Raw genomic sequence first — 17095 nt, 5'->3', positions numbered from 1 at the left:
GCCGGAGGCCAATGGGAGCCCCGCGAAGCCGTGGTCCGTTCCCCCGGACGGTTCCCGCCTCCGCGGGGCTCCCATTGGCCTCCGCAGCGGGGCCGGCGAGGATGGCAGGAGCTGATTGGCCATCGCTCAGCCGGCGGGGAGCTGATTGGTGCCAGGGCGCGCATCCGTCCGGCGGCGGGGAAGGGGTTGATTGGTAGGCGCGGCCGGATAGGCGGCAGTGGCGTCTACCTGGATCCCGCCGCGGGCACCTGGGACGGCGGCAGCGATGGGCGCCGGGCCGGAGCCGGCGGAGGAGCGGTGTGACGCGGCTGAGGGGTGAGGCCTTGCCCTGTTCCCCCCCGCCTCCGCGCCTCGCTCCCTGTCCTCCCCCCTTAGCCCACCCCCCCGTCTCACCCGCCGCCCGGCCCGCAGGAGGGTGTACCTGGACCACAACGCCACCACCCCGCTGGCCCCGGAGGTGGCCCGGGCTGTGCGGGACGCCATGCGCCAGGCTTGGGGTAACCCCAGCAGCTCCCACCCGGCAGGTAAGGGCCCCGTGGCGGCTCCCGGACGGTGATGGCGGAGGGGAGCCCGCGGCGGAGCTCGCACGTCTCGTCCCGCAGGCAGGAAGGCCAAGGAGCTCATCGGCAGCGCCCGTGAGAGCCTGGCGAGGATGGTGGGAGGCCGGCCCGAGGACATCGTCTTCACCTCCGGGGGCACGGAGGTGGGAGCGGTGGGATCCCTGTGCCGGGCCCCTGCCTGCTGCTTCACGGCAGCCAGGTGGGACGAAGGGCACCGTGCTCCCTCTGGCTCCTCATCCTCCCCTCTGCCTTCCTCTCTTCAGGCGAACAACATGGTGATCCAGACCGCCTGCAGGCACTCCCGGCAGAGCCAGGCCAGGCCTGGGGACGGCTCGGGAATGCCGCACGTCGTGACGTCGGGTGTGGAGCACGACTCCATCCGTCTGCCGCTGGAGCAGCTGGTGAAGGATGGCCTGGCAGGTGAGCGACAGAGGGACCACAGGGGTCGGGTTGGGGACGTTGTGAGGGGGGCTTTTCTTTGAGGATGGGGACCTGCTTGCTCTGTGAAGTTCCCCTTTCCTGCCACAAAGAGCCCTGACACCCCATGTGGTGCCCAGGCCCTCAAGCTGAGTGCTTACCCTGTTGGCATCCAGTGCCAGCCCCAAGAGCCTGTGTGCCAGCTGCCTGCACAGCTCTCCTGCCTGCTCAGTGGGGCACAGGCAGCCTTGGGCACCGTCGGGCTTCCCAGCACACTTCAGAGTTTGCTTCTTGGCTTGCAGAAGCCACCTTTGTGGCTGTGTCACCACAGAGCGGGCGGGCTGAGGTGGATGACATCCTTGCTGCCATCCGGCCAACAACCTGCCTGGTTTCCATAATGTTGGCCAATAACGAGACTGGGGTCATCATGGTGAGTCTGTGTGATGGGGGGGACACAAGTGGGACAGGAATGAGGAAAAAGGTGCTTGATAAGAGGGAGCAGACAGTCCCTGGGATGCCAATCTTCTTCCCTCCTGCCAGCCTGTAATGGAGCTGAGCCAGCGTGTCCAGGCCCTGAATCAGCGGAGAGTGGCAGAGGGGCTGCCCAGAATCCTGGTGCACACAGATGCGGCACAAATGATTGGCAAGGGGTGCGTGGATGTGCAGGAGCTGGGGGTGGATTACCTCACCATTGTGGGACACAAGGTACGGCCCTGCTCACGTGGCCCAGCCACTGTTCACCCTCTAAGACATCTCTCTTGGGGTGCCAGGGAGACTTTGGGTCCATCCCCATCTGTCCCCAGCTCAGTATTTCATCAGGCCCCTAAGGTTTCCTGCTGGATGGTGCTCTGAAGACAAGTCTTCAGCTGGGTGGTGACAAGGCTTTTGAGTCGGGGTGGGGGGGAGCAGGAGGAGGCTGATGGCTGGGGACAGCAGTCTGTGCATGGGGGACCCACAAGGCTCAGCACTTGGATTTGGGCAGGAGTACAGGAAAGGGACGGCTGTCAGTGTGTCCACAGGGTCACCATGGCTTTTTCTCCCTGCAGTTCTATGGCCCGCGGATCGGTGCGCTGTACGTGCGTGGCCCGGGCACCACCACCCCACTGCACCCCATGCTCTTTGGAGGGGGACAGGAAAGGAATTTCCGTCCAGGGTAAGGTGGCCAGATAGTGGCCTGGAGAGCTGGACCTTGGGCCCGTGGCCAAACCATGTGTGGGTACACAGCCAGTGCTGAGCTGAGCTGGCAGCTCTGTCACCTGCTGGCTCTGGGCCGAGCAGCCCAGAGCAGGGACAGGGATCTGTGCGTGGGAACCACAGGAGCTCGGTGTGTAGGCTTTGCCAGAGGAGGAGTTGGAGAGTGGAACTGTCTTACTCCAGCCACCTCAGAGAGGGGTGCAGGAGTCCCTGCCAGCAGTGAGGGGACCTGCAGTTGGGTTTCTGGTCTGGAGAAATGTTAATGCACTGCTGCCTTTTCCCTTCCAGCACCGAGAATACCCCAATGATCGCTGGCCTTGGCCAGGTGAGTCACCAGTGGTCATGGGTAAGCAGTGTCCTGGGGGTGCTGCCAGGCCCAGCCAGCATGGGGACAGCCACCTGCACTCCCCGGTCATTAAAAGTGACAAACCCAGGGTGTAGGAGGGTGGGCAAAGTCCAGGGAAAGGCAATGGGGCTCTGGAGTGCTCACTACAGGCTTTGCAGCCCTTGCTGTGGGCAGGCATGCACCTCACATAGCACAGTGTGCTGAGAGCCTGTCAGGGACGCCGGGGACCTGGCACCTGCAGAGCCTATGCCCAGACTGGGCTCACGTGCCAGGCAGGTGTCAGCAGGGAGGGGTGCTGATGGAGCCTGTTTTCTCTCCACAGGCTGCAGAGTTAGTGAGCAAGAACTGGGAGGCCTACGAGGCTCACATGCGGGGTGTTCGGGATTACCTGGAGGCCAGGCTGGAGGTGAGCGGAGCCAGTTCCTGTTTGTCTCTTCCCTCCTGGGGTCTCAGCCTGCAGAGTGCAGGGCCCAGAGCCAGGCTGGGTATGTTCCTCTGGCCCTGCCACCACATCACTAGGATAGAGCTGCTCATAAACGTGGAGTGGTTCATGGCCCTCTGATTTCTCCAGGCTTCTTTTGGGAAGCAGAGGATCCACTTCAACAGCCATTTTACGGGTTCCAAGCGTCTCTGCAACACCTCTAACTTCTCCATCCTGGGCCCAGGCCTTCAAGGTAGCTCTTACCCCACTGCTGCCCTGTGGTGGTGCCCATGGAGACAAGCACCTGTCCCACACAGTGTCCTGTGGCTAGAGAGCGGTGCATGCTTGGCCATGGCCCGGGCAGGAAGATGAAGCCAGCAGCGAGGTAAAGCTGGCAGCAGCCCCTGGACAGAGCCTTGGGTGCTGGGAGACCTGTGTTTGTGTGTGCTGCAGGGCGGATGGTGCTGTCTCGCTGCAAGACTCTTCTCGCCAGTGTTGGGGCTGCCTGCCACTCTGAGAAGGGGGATCGGTAAGTAGCTGGCTTTGCCAGGCCTAGGGTGTCTTCCCTGAGGAGAGCGGATGGGAGGGAGGGAAGTAGGACAGCAGAAGGGACAGTGGGTGGCTGTAGGTGGCGTCACCTGGAGCAAAGAGGGTGCAGAGCCCTCCAGCGGGGCTGAAGGGATGTGAAGGAGGTTATTGCAGGAGACAATGCTTGAATGCCAGACTGCTGCTTGGAAGGGCTTTGTCACTCCTGGCTTTGGTGATCCCGCTGAGCCTTAACTTCCCAGGGCCTGGCCCTGTCAGAAGAGTTTGCCTTACATCCGTGTGTGCCTGGCTCACCTGCTCGAGCCCACTTTGGGTCCCCAGTAGGCTCCTTGGGGCTTTGTAGGGACAGCAGGTGTTTTTGGCCTGATCTTGAGCCATGGTAGAGCTACCAACCCATGGGGAAATGGTAGACGTTCTTCCTTGGAGAGGGAGACTCAGATCCACCCAAGGGCAACAAGCTCAGTGTGAGCAGGTGCCTGTGGGAAGTGAGCAGGGCACAGCACAGCAGACAGGTTTGCCCGGAGTGCATCTGCAGCTGTGCTCCCTCCTACGGCTTGGTGAAGCTCTCTGGTGATGCACGTGCTTCCTCAGCCTTCGAGTTAAACCTGCTGCCCCCTTGTCTGTGTTTCAGGCCCTCCTCAATTCTGCTGAGCAGCGGGATCCCCTACGAGGTGGCACAGAATGCCTTGCGGCTCAGCGTGGGGCGAGACACCACCCGGGCAGACGTAGACCTGGTTGTGCAGGACCTTGTGCAGGCTGTGGCGCAGCTGGACCAGGACCAAGCTCCATAGCCACAGGAATCGCTCGGTAGCTGTCACCCAGGTTCTCAGGATGGGGTTGCACCTTGCTTGGCCCCTGGGTGCTGGCTGCCTGGGGCAGATTGGGCTCAGGTTTTGGTGGGATTAGTTTTGTGCCTGATCCTGGAGTTGAACTGACCTAGCCTGTGGTTTGTCATCATGGCTCAGACGTGAGGGCAGTGGCAGCTGGCAGTGGCAGGAGGAGGAAGTGGGACCACGTGTTTCGGCACAGTGTGCTTAGGTCTGCTTTGCTCTATCAGCTTGCGCTCGCCAGGATCACAGCAGGGCTGGCATGGCTCTGCAGAGAAGCTAGTGCAGTCACTGGAGGCAGCAGGGAGCTGTGACAGGGAGAGGGCTTGGCTGCTTTGGGGCTGGGGCAGCTCATCCAGGCCTTGCTCTGGACTCTGATGCCCACTGTGCAGTACAGGCAGCTGGGGAGTCTCGCCGTTGGGTGCTCCTGGCTTGCCAGCACCTACCCAGCTGGTTGTGTGCACGTTGGCGTGATGGAGTCTCAAAGCTCGACTCCCTCCTGAGCGTAGCAGGCGTGGAAGCCAGAGCAGGTGGAGCCCTTTGACTTGGTTGCTTTCCATGAAGGAAGTTTTCCCGCTGCCTCACCGCTCAGAGGAGGAGAGGCCATCTGCCCCAGAGGGAAATGAGTGGATAGAAGCACAGCAACCTGCTGGCAAGCTGCCCTGCCCTTGCTAGGGCCCTCAGCTGCCCAAGGGGTGCTTTGGCTGGGAAGGTGTTGGGCACTGCACTGCGTTAGCTGCTCCTCTTCTTCCTACAGTGGGCAGAGCTCCTGTTGCCAGATCCACGTGTTCCCAAAGGAAATGGAGTTGTCCAGGCAGCCGTGACTCTGCCAGCACCCAAGGAACTGCATCAGCCCAGCGTGGCCCAGGTGGTCACTCTCATCACTGACAAGAGGACACAAGACCCACATGGATTGGGAGCAGTGCTGGCTGGGTAGGCTGATGTCAGGGAACCTGGTTTCTCTGGGAATTTTTAGGAATAAAAGCGATTGCTGCTGCAGCTTTTTCCCAAGTAAAATGTGTTTTCCATGGGGGAAGTTGGACTGGTTGGGGGGTTACCCAAGTGCTGTCTTTCCCATCAGAAAATGTTCATGTCCCATGCCCATGTGCCTCCTAAATGCTGATGTGCCTCTGGCACAGTTCACGGTGCAGCACTCGCTGGTTCTGGTTGGCACGGAGCCCTGGTTGGCTGTGCACTAGCACAGCCAGGAACACTGTTTGGAACCATAAAGCCCTGGGGCTTTCTGTAAATCAGATTTCTAGCTGAAGTGTTAGGACCCAAGTGTGCCGACTGAGTGTCCCTGGATGCCTGTCAGTGTTACTGCTGCTGCTCACGCCTCAACCTCCACCTTCTTTGCCCTTTTTTCTCCCTTGTATAATAGTTGAAACCTCTTCTAGAAGAAGTGGTTCCAGAGAAAAGAATATAGCTCTGCTTCAAGGGTAGGTTTTTAACCTACCATGGACCTTACAGGTCTCTGGGACCTTCCCTTGCACCTGAGATGCAGTATGGGGCGGGGGGGTTACTCTTTCCCCCACAGGAGGCTCTGGGCTTTCTACATGAATTCAGACAGAAATTTAACCATAAAGCACAAAAAGCTTTACTACTTTACACACACAGGAGGCGTGAGTTTTCACCACAGAAATATTAGCATTACTTCATTTAGAGCATTACAGCCAAAGCACAACATGTGTCACAGAGGATAGGAATGCTGTGGTTGACCATTTGAATGGGTTTACTGCTCGTTTTCCTACTACCACACCACATGGGAATGAGAGCTGCTGGTGAATCCCTCTGTGTCTGTACTACTAGACCCAGGGAAGGTGAGGAAGATCACGCTCACGGCTTGGCCTGCACGTCTGTGGGCCAGCCTCTGCTTCCACACATGCACCTGAGACAAACAGCCTCTTCTTGTCTGACAGAATGGCAGTGGTTGTATGCACTAGAACAAATTCACCTGTCATGGAAGCCTGGAAATACAAACATTGTTATGTCACCTGTGAATTTAAATGGTAGAGGACTCGGCCACTATGCTAGAACACCACACAGAGCTGAAATGACATTACTGTTGCGTGGTCACGTAGCCAGAATCGGACGGCAAAACTGCCATTCATTTAATGGAAGAATCCACAATCTCCTGATAATCTTGTCTTCCTAAATTCTTCCAGGACAGTTTATAACAGGCAAGGAAAAAAACACTAACCAAAATAACTGCTCCCCCAACAAGATCGTAAGTACCTGGGAAGATCCGCAACACGAGCAGCTGCAGGACCATGGCAATGACTATCTCCAGGTGCTGTACGGTGCTGACCAAAGCAGGGTGGAACTTGCTCAGGGCGTAGTAGACCCCCAGGAAAGCTGCTGTGGAGCACAGGCAGATGGCAAGGAGATAGCTCCAGGTTTCTCCATCCAGTGGGACGATTGGCTCTTGAAGTAAGAACATGGTGGATGCTCCCCACACTGTTCCTGTCCAACTGAAGGTGAATAACGCCGTCCACATGCTGATGTTATCTTTGATTGACCTGTAGACTATCATGGAGAGAGCAGTGGTCAAACCTGCCATAACAGTCATGGTATAGCCAAAGGCTTCCTTCCAGGTGCTTAGCAAAGAGTTTTCCTCCTTAACAATGTTGGGGATCATGACCAGACAAACACCAAATACACTACCGACTACAGTAATGATGTCGATGTAAGCCATTCCTTCATCTATGAGTAAAAAGGCCAGAATGGCACTGAACACTGTAGTGGTAGCTCTCCACATAATGGTCCCATTGCTGGGGGGGACGATAGAGAAGGAGGTATAAGCACAGGTAATAGAGAGAACATTGCAGACCCCATAAAAGAAGAGCCGGAGTCTGTAGCCTTTGGGGCCGAAGGGTGGCTCGTGGTAGTAACACACAACAGTAACTGACAGCACCTGTAGGACTGAACGGATGAAAATTAACTCTAGGGATGGCACTTTGGAACGATCAGAGATCAACCTCGTGATTAGAGCCACACAGCCATGAGCCATGGCAGATCCAAACAGGACTACCCATGTTTTCCTCGACTGCAGGATATTTCCTTCAGGGAAATGCTGGGATTGCCCAATCTCGTCGGGTTTTGGCAGTTGTGCTGGCTGAAGCTTGGTGTCTATTGTACCAAAAAAGGTCCTTTCTCTCCTTTTCCCATCACTCAGTAGTCTTTTCTTGGGATTATCCTCCATATATACTCCAGTGTCTTCACTGACATCCTCATATCCCTCTTCCCCTGGCTGGGGATAGTGAGAAGTGTATTTCACTGTTACTGTGTTGGGATGAATTTTCACTCGCTTTTTGACTGGGTATTTTTGGGGAGATGTATCCATTTCCTCAGAGAAATGTCCTGGTCTCAAGAAAAAAAAAATGTGGAGATGCACTATTATTTTTATTTAATGAATAGCAAGAGTGTCATTAGTATGTAAATGCTGTTAGTATTTACAAGCTGTTTTTATCAACTGAGTCCAAATACCAGTAGATTGTTCTTGGTTTTGTTTTAATTTTCTGTGGATTTGCTGCTAAATACTTTTGGTATTCCAGCCCTTCTGCTCTCCTTAAAAGCCAACCAAGGAAATTCATTTCAGTTGCTAGTTTTTGAAAATGACATATATTCTTACTCTAATGAGAAAGTTCTCTCTTGCTAAGCTTTTTGGACAGTAAATACCCTGTTAATTATGAATTACACTTATTGTTAATTGCTCCCTAATGTTACAAGATTATGGAAGAAATTTGGCTGGAGGAGAGGATTGCCTTGTTTCTAAACTCACTGGGAGTAACACAGGGAAACTGAGACTATCCCTGAGCATGTCTGCATAGTTGGTGTATGAGTAAACAACACGTTTCCAAACAATGCTCTGACAGTGTTAAAAATCCCTCTTTTCACATCCTCCCCTTTCCAGTGACTGATTTTTGAAACAGAATTGTTCTTCAAATCTGATACTTTATTTTTTTTAATGGGGAAAACGTAGAAGGGCCGATGCAGCTACTAACCAGACCTTCCCTTGGAAAACATTTAAAAGCCACAGCAACAGAACCACCACCCTTCCCTCTCTTGTTGAAGGCCCATTTCACGGGGCACAGATGGGGTGAGCTCTCCCCTCAGCACCCTGATTTGTGGACACTGCCCCAATGCACGCAGCAACACGCCTGGTGTCACAACAGTGGCATCAGCCCCCCCAAAACAAGTAAGCAACCCCCTCATGCACCCAGCCTTCCCCACCACGACCACTGTGTTGTCTCTGCTGCCACAGATGGGTGCAGCCTGCACACAGCCCACCTGTGGCCTGAACCCCTCCAGCTCTTCAGAGCGTGCCCATCGCTGTCCCCAGACCCAGCGAGACATCACTGGATCGGTTGAATTCAGGCAAAGGGATGTCACAGAGATTCCACAGTGCTCTCCACCCTTCCAAATAGGGTGGCAGGAGAAACACAATCTTCCCTGCCTTCTGTTTGCCCCAGCAATAAACACGTGCAGACTTTACCTGCAACTGAGATCTAATCCCAAGCCAGCAGGGGAAAACACCTCTCGGTCATCTACATCTTTGTCCAGGTGTCTAAACAGAAACAGTAGATGGTCTCAGATACCAATGAAAAAGGTTACAACCACCTCAGCACAGAAAGCAATACCCAAGGGAGGCATAAAACATTATGCTTGTTTTTCAAAGTTGAAAATCTGAGAAGCATGAGCACGCCTCTGGGACCACGCTCCTTGGGAACGGGCAGCCCGGGCACATCATTATGAAAACACCACCACAAAACCCAAACCCAAACTGCTTCAGATGGAAGGAAAGCGATTGGTGCTGTCTTCCCAAAACCACTCCTCAGCCATCTCTCAGAATTACCTATGGAACTAATCCAAAGAACAAGGGTAAGGTTCCTAGAACTTAATTACTAGAAAATTCACCATCCCATGCCTGCTGTCCTGCCTCACCAGTGCTGCTGAGGAGAGGATGCCCAGGAAGAAACCTTCTCCACATCCAGTTATTCACACACTGGAGCCCTGCAGGCAGGCAGGCAGCAGCAGTCTGGCCTCTGTGGCATCATCAGGAGATGGGCATGGACAGTCCTAGTCTGCAGGGATGTGGAAGGAACAGAGCAGGTGGGTCCTGAAGGTGCAAGACCACAACTGAGTGGACAATCAAGCTGAACAGCACAAGAGCAGCTTGTTGGGGGACCACAGATCAAAAAGCAATGTAAAAGTAGGTGGGATAGCTCTTCATAGGAACACTTCTAAAATATCACTGCATTTTCGCATCTGTAATCTGTGACAACCAAGCGCTGCCTGTGTCTGCTGGCAAAATTTACATAAGAATGAGACATTCTTCCTTTTCCCTCACAGGCTGAGTGTTTACTGCAGCCCCTGCTGCAGCCAAGCTAAGCTGCAGCCTACCTCTTGCAGACAGAGCAAGTCCCTGGTAGGGATCTGGATAAGTGGGAGCAGGAAGAGCAGCGGTTTGGACCAGCAGTGAGGTATCCAGGGGCACTACCTCACTCCTGCTTTAGCAGCCCACGCTCCCAGCCCTGATACACCTCAGTGAGAGGCTCTGAGGACAAGAAACACCCTTGTCAATGCAGGAGGCCGTGTGCCAACCCTCCTGTTTCTGCTGCCAGCGCATTCTCAGAGGAGCTGTGAAAGCAAAGCATGCCCTGCTCACAGATCAGCAGCAGAGGCTTCTCCAGAGTGCCCGGTAACACACAGTGCAAACCCTGCAAGCAACCTGAGAAGAACTGGCTGAAATGCCAAGGAGGGTAAAGAAAGAGGGTCAGAGCTGGGTATCAGCTGCACTAGCAGGCACTTCAAACAGCCCCCAGTTTAAAAACACCCTGCCAGCAGAGATCTATCCCAGCCTCACCTGCTACTTGCAGGTTTCCTGTTAATCTCAGCATCTTTCAATACAGGAGTGCCAGGAGCACTGAATGAGTCCAGGAAGGCAGTGGCTTCCCTAAGCACAGCTTTGTCCTACCTCACATTTTCATCCTGTTGCATTTTCAAGGCTCTGCCTTGCTGCCCTCACATCTTAAAAAAAAAATGTCTTGTGCCTTATACAGATTATATTGATTGGGAATTGAGTACGTGGGAGGAAAAGGAGACAAAAGGTGCCCAACAGCCATTGTTACTTGAGTGACAGTGGATCCAGCCTGCACCAGCTCCGTGGTTTGACTGAGAAAGAGCCAAGTACCTGCTGCAGCTATTGGTTCATGAAAACAAACCCACAATCACCAATTTTTCTTTGTTTGCTTTTCAGTCAGCACACAGCGGTGTTTCCTCTTGCTTCCCGAGTTTAGATCACATTTTCTTCCAACAAATACAGAAAAAGGGTATAGACAAGAGACAAGGTGCAGTGGGAAATTTCGTGCTGCACCCACATCATGCATTCAGAGAGCTCTCTGGAGGAAAACAATAGATCATGAGCACGCAGCTCAAAATGGCTGTGCTGTGCAGACGCCGTGTTCCCTCCAGCACTCAGTGCTGAGAACACTAACTGTAGGCAGGTCTGGGAAGCAGAAGGGCAAGCACATGAGAAAACAGAAAGGCAGGAGATGAGAAGTAACAGAGTGCTCAAAATAACAGGGGTGTTCAACCCAAAGGGTAATTTTCTCTACTACATATTGAGTATATGACAAGCCTTACGCCAATGCTCATGCAGAACAATTGAGTGTACTTTTTGGAGACCTTGCTTATCTCAACCTGAGCCTGAGATTAGTGTTTGGCCCAGACACCAGTTTAAAATAAATGAAAATCAGCACAGCCTACATGGGAAAACTTGCCACTTCTCTTTCTGCTAGTGCCTTTTGTGGAGGCCACACAAAGTTTTAAGTTTTCTTCGTATCTGGAAACATAAAATGGTTTATTTGCATTTTCCACAAATAAAACAAATTGACTTTGAATCATGTCTTAATACAAGGCTGAAGATTAAACACTGTGCCAAATTATCACCTTATGTAACAAAGCAAACATTCTCAATTCAAATGATGACCTGGGACACCCCTTTAAATTACCAGCTCACAGAAATCACTGACTGCCAAACTGCGAACCCCCTTTTCCTCATGGGAGAGCAGATACTCACAATGGATTCAATACACATGACAAATCATTACCAGAATACACACCAGGATCTCTAAAATAAAACTCCTCCTCTGCTCCAATCACCACACACGTGCTGATGAGCAAGGCAGAAATAGGTGATTATATGCCCCTTGACTTCTGGTGGTGGGAGGCTGCGCTCTCCTTGCCATGCAGGAAGAGGTCTGGCTGTCAATTCTAACCACCAATTTTCAATAAAGGCTCAGGAAAATCCTCTCATCTCCTGCCATATCAGTCAGCTGACTGAAAGATTTCCAGACACAGCAATTACAGTCCATACAAAGTAAAAAATGAGAAGTCTGCTATCCCCACGCTCTGAAAGGCCTGGCAGGGATGGTCCTGTCCTTCGCCTCTTCTGTGGCAAAGCCCCTGAATCCTGACCGGGTTAAACCGAGATGAGCAGAGGGGCTGCAGGCAATCTCTACAGGACAACTGCAGACTAACGATGTTCCCTGAAAACTAGAGAATCATAGAATGGTCTGGGTTGGAAGGGGCCCCAAGGATCATAGAGCTCCAACCCCCCTGCCACAGGCAGGGCCACCAACCTCCAGGCCTGGAGATATACAAGGTTGCCCAGGGCCCCATCCAACCTGGCCTTGAACACCCCCAGGGATGGGGCACCCACCACCTCTCTGGGCAGCCTGTTCCAGCCCCTTACCACTCTCTCTGTAAAAAGCTTCCCCCTAATATCTAATCTAAACCTTCCTTCCTTTAGTTTTAATCCATCCCCCTTGTCTACCCTTTTAAAAAGCTGATTCCCCTCCTGTTTCTCTGCTCTGTTCAGGGACTGGAAGGTTGCAATGAGGTCTCCCCGCAGCCTTCTCTTCTCCAGGCTCCCTCAGCCTCTCTTTGTAGGGGAGCTGCTCCAGCCCTCTAATCATCTTTGTGGCCTCCTCCGAACCCTCTCCCAACAGATCTACATCTTTCTTGTATTATGGGCCCCAGACCAGATATGGGAAAGCCCTGCTCCATCCCTACAAACCATTCCCAGCAACTGGCTGAACTCGTGCCACCCTCGCTAAGCCCTTCCATGCACACTACACTGACTTCTCACAACCCAGATCTCAGGTTTTGGGGTTTTTTTTTTTTGTTTTTCTTTCTATTTTCCTGCATCTGATAAAGAATCTAAACTCCAGTTTCAGCACCGTCTCCATTAAACCACCTTAACCTCGCTGGAGATTGTTCGCTGCTTGACAGTTCAGGCAACTGCACATGCCAAGGGGTCCAGGCTGGTAGGATGTCTGACTAGTGTAACACAATGTGAATGGGGGAGGGAGAAAGGCAGCATAAGGTGCACAGCAGGCAATCAAATGTCAGTATCACTGGAACAGCCAACATTTCTTCCATGCTTTTAAACTATTTTGATAAGGTGCACGCTGGAAAAATCCGAGTGCCTTTATCTTTTCAGCCAGATGGCCTGGTTTATTAAAAATATATGCAAAGAAACTAAAATCCTTATTAAAATTTAATGAATAATAAAAGGTACTTAATGAATAATAAAAGGTATTTAAGGAAATGAAACTGCAATTACACAAAAGGCGTTTCTGGTACTTAAGCACAAGCGCAAAGATACATAAAACAACAAACCAGTAACTCCTCTCTTCAAATTTGAGTCACGTCCAACAGCACTGCCTAAGGGAAGAGCCAGTACACCCTTCACAGAACTCAAATACAAGTGCTTAAGCCCCACAAATTGTCAGTGCATTCCTGATAGTCTTTTACTACCCAAAAACCCAACCTGCATTTGTGCTAGCTTAATAAAGCTGCCACACAAGATTTCAGTGGGATTACATGTGACGCCTCTCATTTCCCTTGCTGTCACTAACCTTTTCTCTTGCTGTATAAGGGCTCCAAACATGTCCAGTTCCACAAGAAAATATTCTTCCCTACTTTCTGCATTCATCTCTCTTGCCTGTTGCGACTACTCTGCTGCAGCAGCAATACTTGCACTACATGATTTCAGCAGAGCTGCTTTATTACTGGCAAGCTTCCCGCTCAAAACCCCCTGATCTGAACAAACCCCTTTTGACTGCAGTTCCAGGCATGGAGGAGAGACCAGAGAACACACCAAACCTTAAATATAGTCTGCTTCAGCACGTGAAAACAGCTTGGCTAGACATAAGAAAGGCTTAAAGGGTACGTTACAATGGGATGAAACAGCATGAGAACATTCATGTTTACTAGAACACGTCACAGGTTAAAATTTATTTATTGCTCTGATTCTTCTCACAGAATCACCAGGTTGGAAAAGACCTTTAAGATCATCAAGTCTAACCGCTCCTGTCCTGTGCTGACCCATATCCCTGAGCACCTCAACTACCCATCTGTTTAACAGATCCAAGGCTGGGGACTCAGCCCCCTCCCTGGGCAGCCTGTGCCAGGCCCTGACAACTCTTGCAGGGAAGAACTTTTCCCTCACATCTGACCTGACCCTGCCCTGGCACAGCTTGAGGCCATTTCCCCTTGTCCCATCTCCTGTCCCCTGGCTGAAGAGACCACCACCCACCTCTCTGCACCCTCCTGGCAGGGCAGTGGAGGTGGGGATAAGGTCTCCCCTCAGCCTCCTCTTCTCCAGGCTGAACACCCCCAGCTCCCTCAGCCGCTCCTCAGAGGATTTGCCCTCCAGCCCCTTCCCCAGCCTGGCTGCCCTTCTCTGGACTCACTCAAGGACCTTCTTGTAGTGAGACAAACTGCGTAAGACCCGGCGAGGCAGAGCGCGGGGGTGCGGGAGGTGCGTGCAGCAGGGGACAGCCGAGTGACAATCGGGAGACGGGGCTCAGGACCCTCACGCAGAGGACGGAGGGGGCTGCGACGGCAGGTACCGCGTCTGTACCACCAACCAGAGGCTGCCTGGCAGAGGAAATAGGGCACCTGGAGTGAGACCACGGGCACCGGGTTCTGTGAGGCTTATAAAGAAACAAACCAAGCCAAGAGCGAGCAGCAGCTCCGCGCCGTGGCCAGGGCAGGTCTGGCGTCTCGGCTGGGAGAGAGGCGAGCGAGGGGCTGCTCGGGCCCCTTCCCCCCCCAGGCCCTTCGCTCGCCGCCGGCTCTGCAGCTCCCCATTCCTCCTTCGCCCCCACCCCCTGTCGCCCCCCGCCCACCCCCCACCCCCCCCATCGCCCGTTCCCGCTCCGAAACACTTACCGGTGCCGAAACACCCGCCCGACGCCGCTGCCTCGGGCCGCCGCGCCCTCAGCGGCCGCTCCGCACCTCTCCCATCCCGGGAAGCCCCCGGCCCGCCCTCAGCCTACGGGCCGCATCGCCGCGGGCCCGTCCCAGACGAGCCGCCGAGGAGAGGCCGCCGCTCCGGCGCCCGAGGGGGGCGCGCAGGCAGAACGCGACAGCGCCCGCCCCACCCCAGGGCCGCGCCCCTGCTGCCTCGCGGAGCCCGGGACCACCCCCGGCCCCGACCCGGGCGCTGCCTGCGCCGTCTGTCACGACAGGCGCCGACCACCGCATCCGCGCCGCCGCCGGGAGGTTTCCTGTCGCCCTGGCGACGCCCCGCCCCCTCAGCCGCGGCGCTGCCGGCCGCCTTCCGCCCCGCGGCCGCGCGCGGGCGCCCACGCCGGCGCGCATGCGCGGCGTTTTCGCGCGAAAGACGTTTGCGGCGCCCGCGTGCTGGGCGGGGCTGTCTCGACTTGCGGCGCCCCCCCCCCCCGCTATACCCACCCTCCCCCGCACCCCCCCCGCCGCTTCCCCGCGCGGCGGCGGGCCGGGCGGGCAGTGGCGGTCCGCGGGCGCCAGGGGGCGCTGGGGGTCCGGCGCGCGGCGGCGGCTGCGCCATTGGCGGGTCGGAAATGCCGCCAGATGGCGGTTTAGGATTGCGGCTCCGGTGAGCGCGGCCCCCGCCAGCGCCGCCGCCCCGGCCCCGGCCCGCACCCGCCCGGACCCCGCACGCCAGCCGCTCCGCAGGCTCCCGGGGTGTCGCCCGGCCCGGCGCGGCGCGGCCCGAGGTGAGCGGGGCGCGGGGGAGGGAGGGCGCTGAGGCGCCGATCCAAGATGGAGGCGCGAGGGGCGGGGGCAGCGGGCCGGGGCCGCTCGCTCGCTCGCTCGGTCTCCGCGGCGGCCGGGCCGGGAGCGGGCGCTGCCCGTGCGAGGAGAGAGGAGAAGGGGAGGGGAGGGAAGAGGAGGCGGCGCGGGGCGGGGCGGCTCCTGCCGGAGCAACGGGTCCCCCGGGCGCGGCGCTCTTCGCCGCCATCTCATTGTCCCCGCCGGGGCTGCCGGGGGCGCCGGGCCGAGCTCGGCGGCCTCTCCCGCTGCCGGGCCTGCGCCCCGCTCCGGGCGGCGGCGGCGCTCCCGCTGCGCGGCCCAGGGCCGCGGGGGCGGGGGCGGCCCGGGCGGCGGCGGCGGGGGATGCTCGGGCGGAGCGGGGGTGGCGCTTCCGCCGCGCGGGGCACGGTGGCGGCGGCCCCCGGCCGGCCCGGGAGGCGGCGGCGGAGTTGGTGCCGTGGCCGCGGGGAGGGGAAAGTTGCGGGAGCTGCCCGGTTCGGCCCGGCCCGGCCCGCCACCTGAGCCAGGCCCGGGGGCGGGCGGCGGGAGTGCCCGGGCCGCCCCAGCGCCGCCGGCGTCTGGCTGGCGTCCAGGCGGGACAGGCGGGGTTGGTGTGTGTGAGGCGGGGGGGGGGGGGGGGGGGGGGGGGGAGGGAGGGCGCCACAAACCGGGGCCGGTGTGGGGCTGGAGCCCCGCAGCTGGGATGGCCCCTCTGTCCCCACCGCCCTGGCCCGCTGCTCCTGTTGCTCACCCCGAGTTGTTAGTGCGGCGGCAGCGGGGCGAGGGGATGGCGGGCAGGGGCGGGCAGGCTGCCTGCCGCGGTGGGGAGAGGCCGCTCCTTGGCTCGTCAAGGGGACGCAGACCCCCGCCGTGTAGCTGTGGTGTTTCCCTCGCCTTAGGTGTGGGAGAAGCAGCGGTTGGACCATCTGGTGGTACCGGAGCTGGGAACTGTGGCTCTGGGGAGAAGCCAAGTGTAGGCAATGGCTTCTGACTGGTGCTGGGAGGTGAGAAGAGGCAGAAACACCAAGCTGGAGGCCCTGAGCTTGTTGGACAGCAAAAATAGCGAGGGTTTTGTGTGACAGAGAGAAGGAGGAAGGCTTCTGTGATGGGTGCTGGTGACTTGGTGACTGGCCTATGCTAGGAAGCTGTGGGCAGCCACGCTGGGCTTTCTGCATGTTCCTAGGGTGGTGTGGGGAGTGTTGAGCCGTGGTTGGGCTGAAGTGTGACTTAGGAGAAGGAGGATAGTATGTGTAGAGCAACTTCAAGGCATGTGCGTGCCAATATCCATGTCAAAACCTTTGGGTTTTGGTAAGACAGTTTGAGTTTTAATTAAAATAAATTGAGCCGTGTTTTAAGTATTGATTATTCCAGTTGTGTTCCACATAATTTTGTGGCGCTTCCAGCTCTGTAGAGTTAGTGTGGTAGTTGTGTTTATCAAGTTGTTGAGTGAGAAGCCTCCTCTGGATCCTGCCACTGACACAACTGCTCTGAGATTGTCGCGTGCTTGGTGCGGTGGATGCCGTTGGTGTCTAGATTCAGACATGCTTAACGTCTCCCTGTTACTACCCTGATGATAGCAGTGGTACAGGAGAAGGGCTAGACCAGATTTTCTGTATCTAAAGCAGCTCAGCATTGTCTAGTGGGGTTTTTTGTTCATCTCTAGATAGCACGGTCGTTCAACAAGCATTTCTACAGT

At 55.9% G+C, this 17095-nt stretch overlaps 2 protein-coding genes across 4 annotated transcripts; one reads left to right on the top strand and one right to left on the bottom strand.

Annotated features, from left to right (window-relative positions):
* The first annotated feature begins 185 nt into the window (after positions 1 to 185).
* Positions 186 to 5310, top strand: SCLY (selenocysteine lyase). 3 transcript variants are annotated; one of them, XM_084267549.1, is made up of 13 exons: positions 186 to 315; positions 412 to 524; positions 603 to 703; positions 824 to 980; positions 1280 to 1407; positions 1518 to 1682; positions 2024 to 2130; positions 2460 to 2496; positions 2840 to 2923; positions 3089 to 3191; positions 3392 to 3467; positions 4116 to 4291; positions 5069 to 5310. In XM_084267549.1, the coding sequence occupies exons 1-12, from the start codon at positions 266 to 268 to the stop codon at positions 4273 to 4275; spliced, it is 1281 nt and encodes a 426-aa protein (XP_084123675.1). In that variant the 5' UTR covers positions 186 to 265; the 3' UTR covers positions 4276 to 4291; positions 5069 to 5310. The 3 variants fall into 3 exon arrangements, with proteins under 3 accessions (XP_084123675.1, XP_084123676.1, XP_084123677.1); XM_084267550.1 differs by having other exon boundaries at positions 4116 to 4306; positions 5069 to 5169; XM_084267551.1 differs by lacking the exon at positions 4116 to 4291.
* A 1029-nt stretch (positions 5311 to 6339) lies between these two features.
* SLC35G2 (solute carrier family 35 member G2) lies at positions 6340 to 7669 on the bottom strand. Its single transcript, XM_084267557.1, has one exon. The coding sequence runs from the start codon at positions 7652 to 7654 to the stop codon at positions 6419 to 6421; it is 1236 nt and encodes a 411-aa protein (XP_084123683.1). The 5' UTR covers positions 7655 to 7669; the 3' UTR covers positions 6340 to 6418.
* Positions 7670 to 17095: the final 9426 nt, after the last annotated feature.

Source organism: Gallinula chloropus (assembly GCF_964237585.1).
Source record: "Gallinula chloropus genome assembly, chromosome: 8".
NCBI lineage: Eukaryota > Metazoa > Chordata > Aves > Gruiformes > Rallidae > Gallinula > Gallinula chloropus.
Note: the sequence above shows the minus strand (reverse complement) of the source record. Positions and strands in the feature narration are given on the sequence as shown.

What these genes read in the sequence shown, in the direction of transcription:
- SCLY (XM_084267549.1), top strand. Translation starts at nt 266, where the DNA reads ATGGGCGCCGGGCCGGAGCCGGCGGAGGAGCGGTGTGACGCGGCTGAG. An exon ending in GAAAGGAATTTCCGTCCAGG is followed by an intron (nt 2,131 to 2,459) that starts GTAAGGTGGCCA and finishes TTTCCCTTCCAG; the next exon opens with CACCGAGAATACCCCAATGA. An exon ending in ACCTGGAGGCCAGGCTGGAG is followed by an intron (nt 2,924 to 3,088) that starts GTGAGCGGAGCC and finishes TGATTTCTCCAG; the next exon opens with GCTTCTTTTGGGAAGCAGAG.
- SLC35G2 (XM_084267557.1), bottom strand. Translation starts at nt 7,654, where the DNA reads ATGGATACATCTCCCCAAAAATACCCAGTCAAAAAGCGAGTGAAAATT.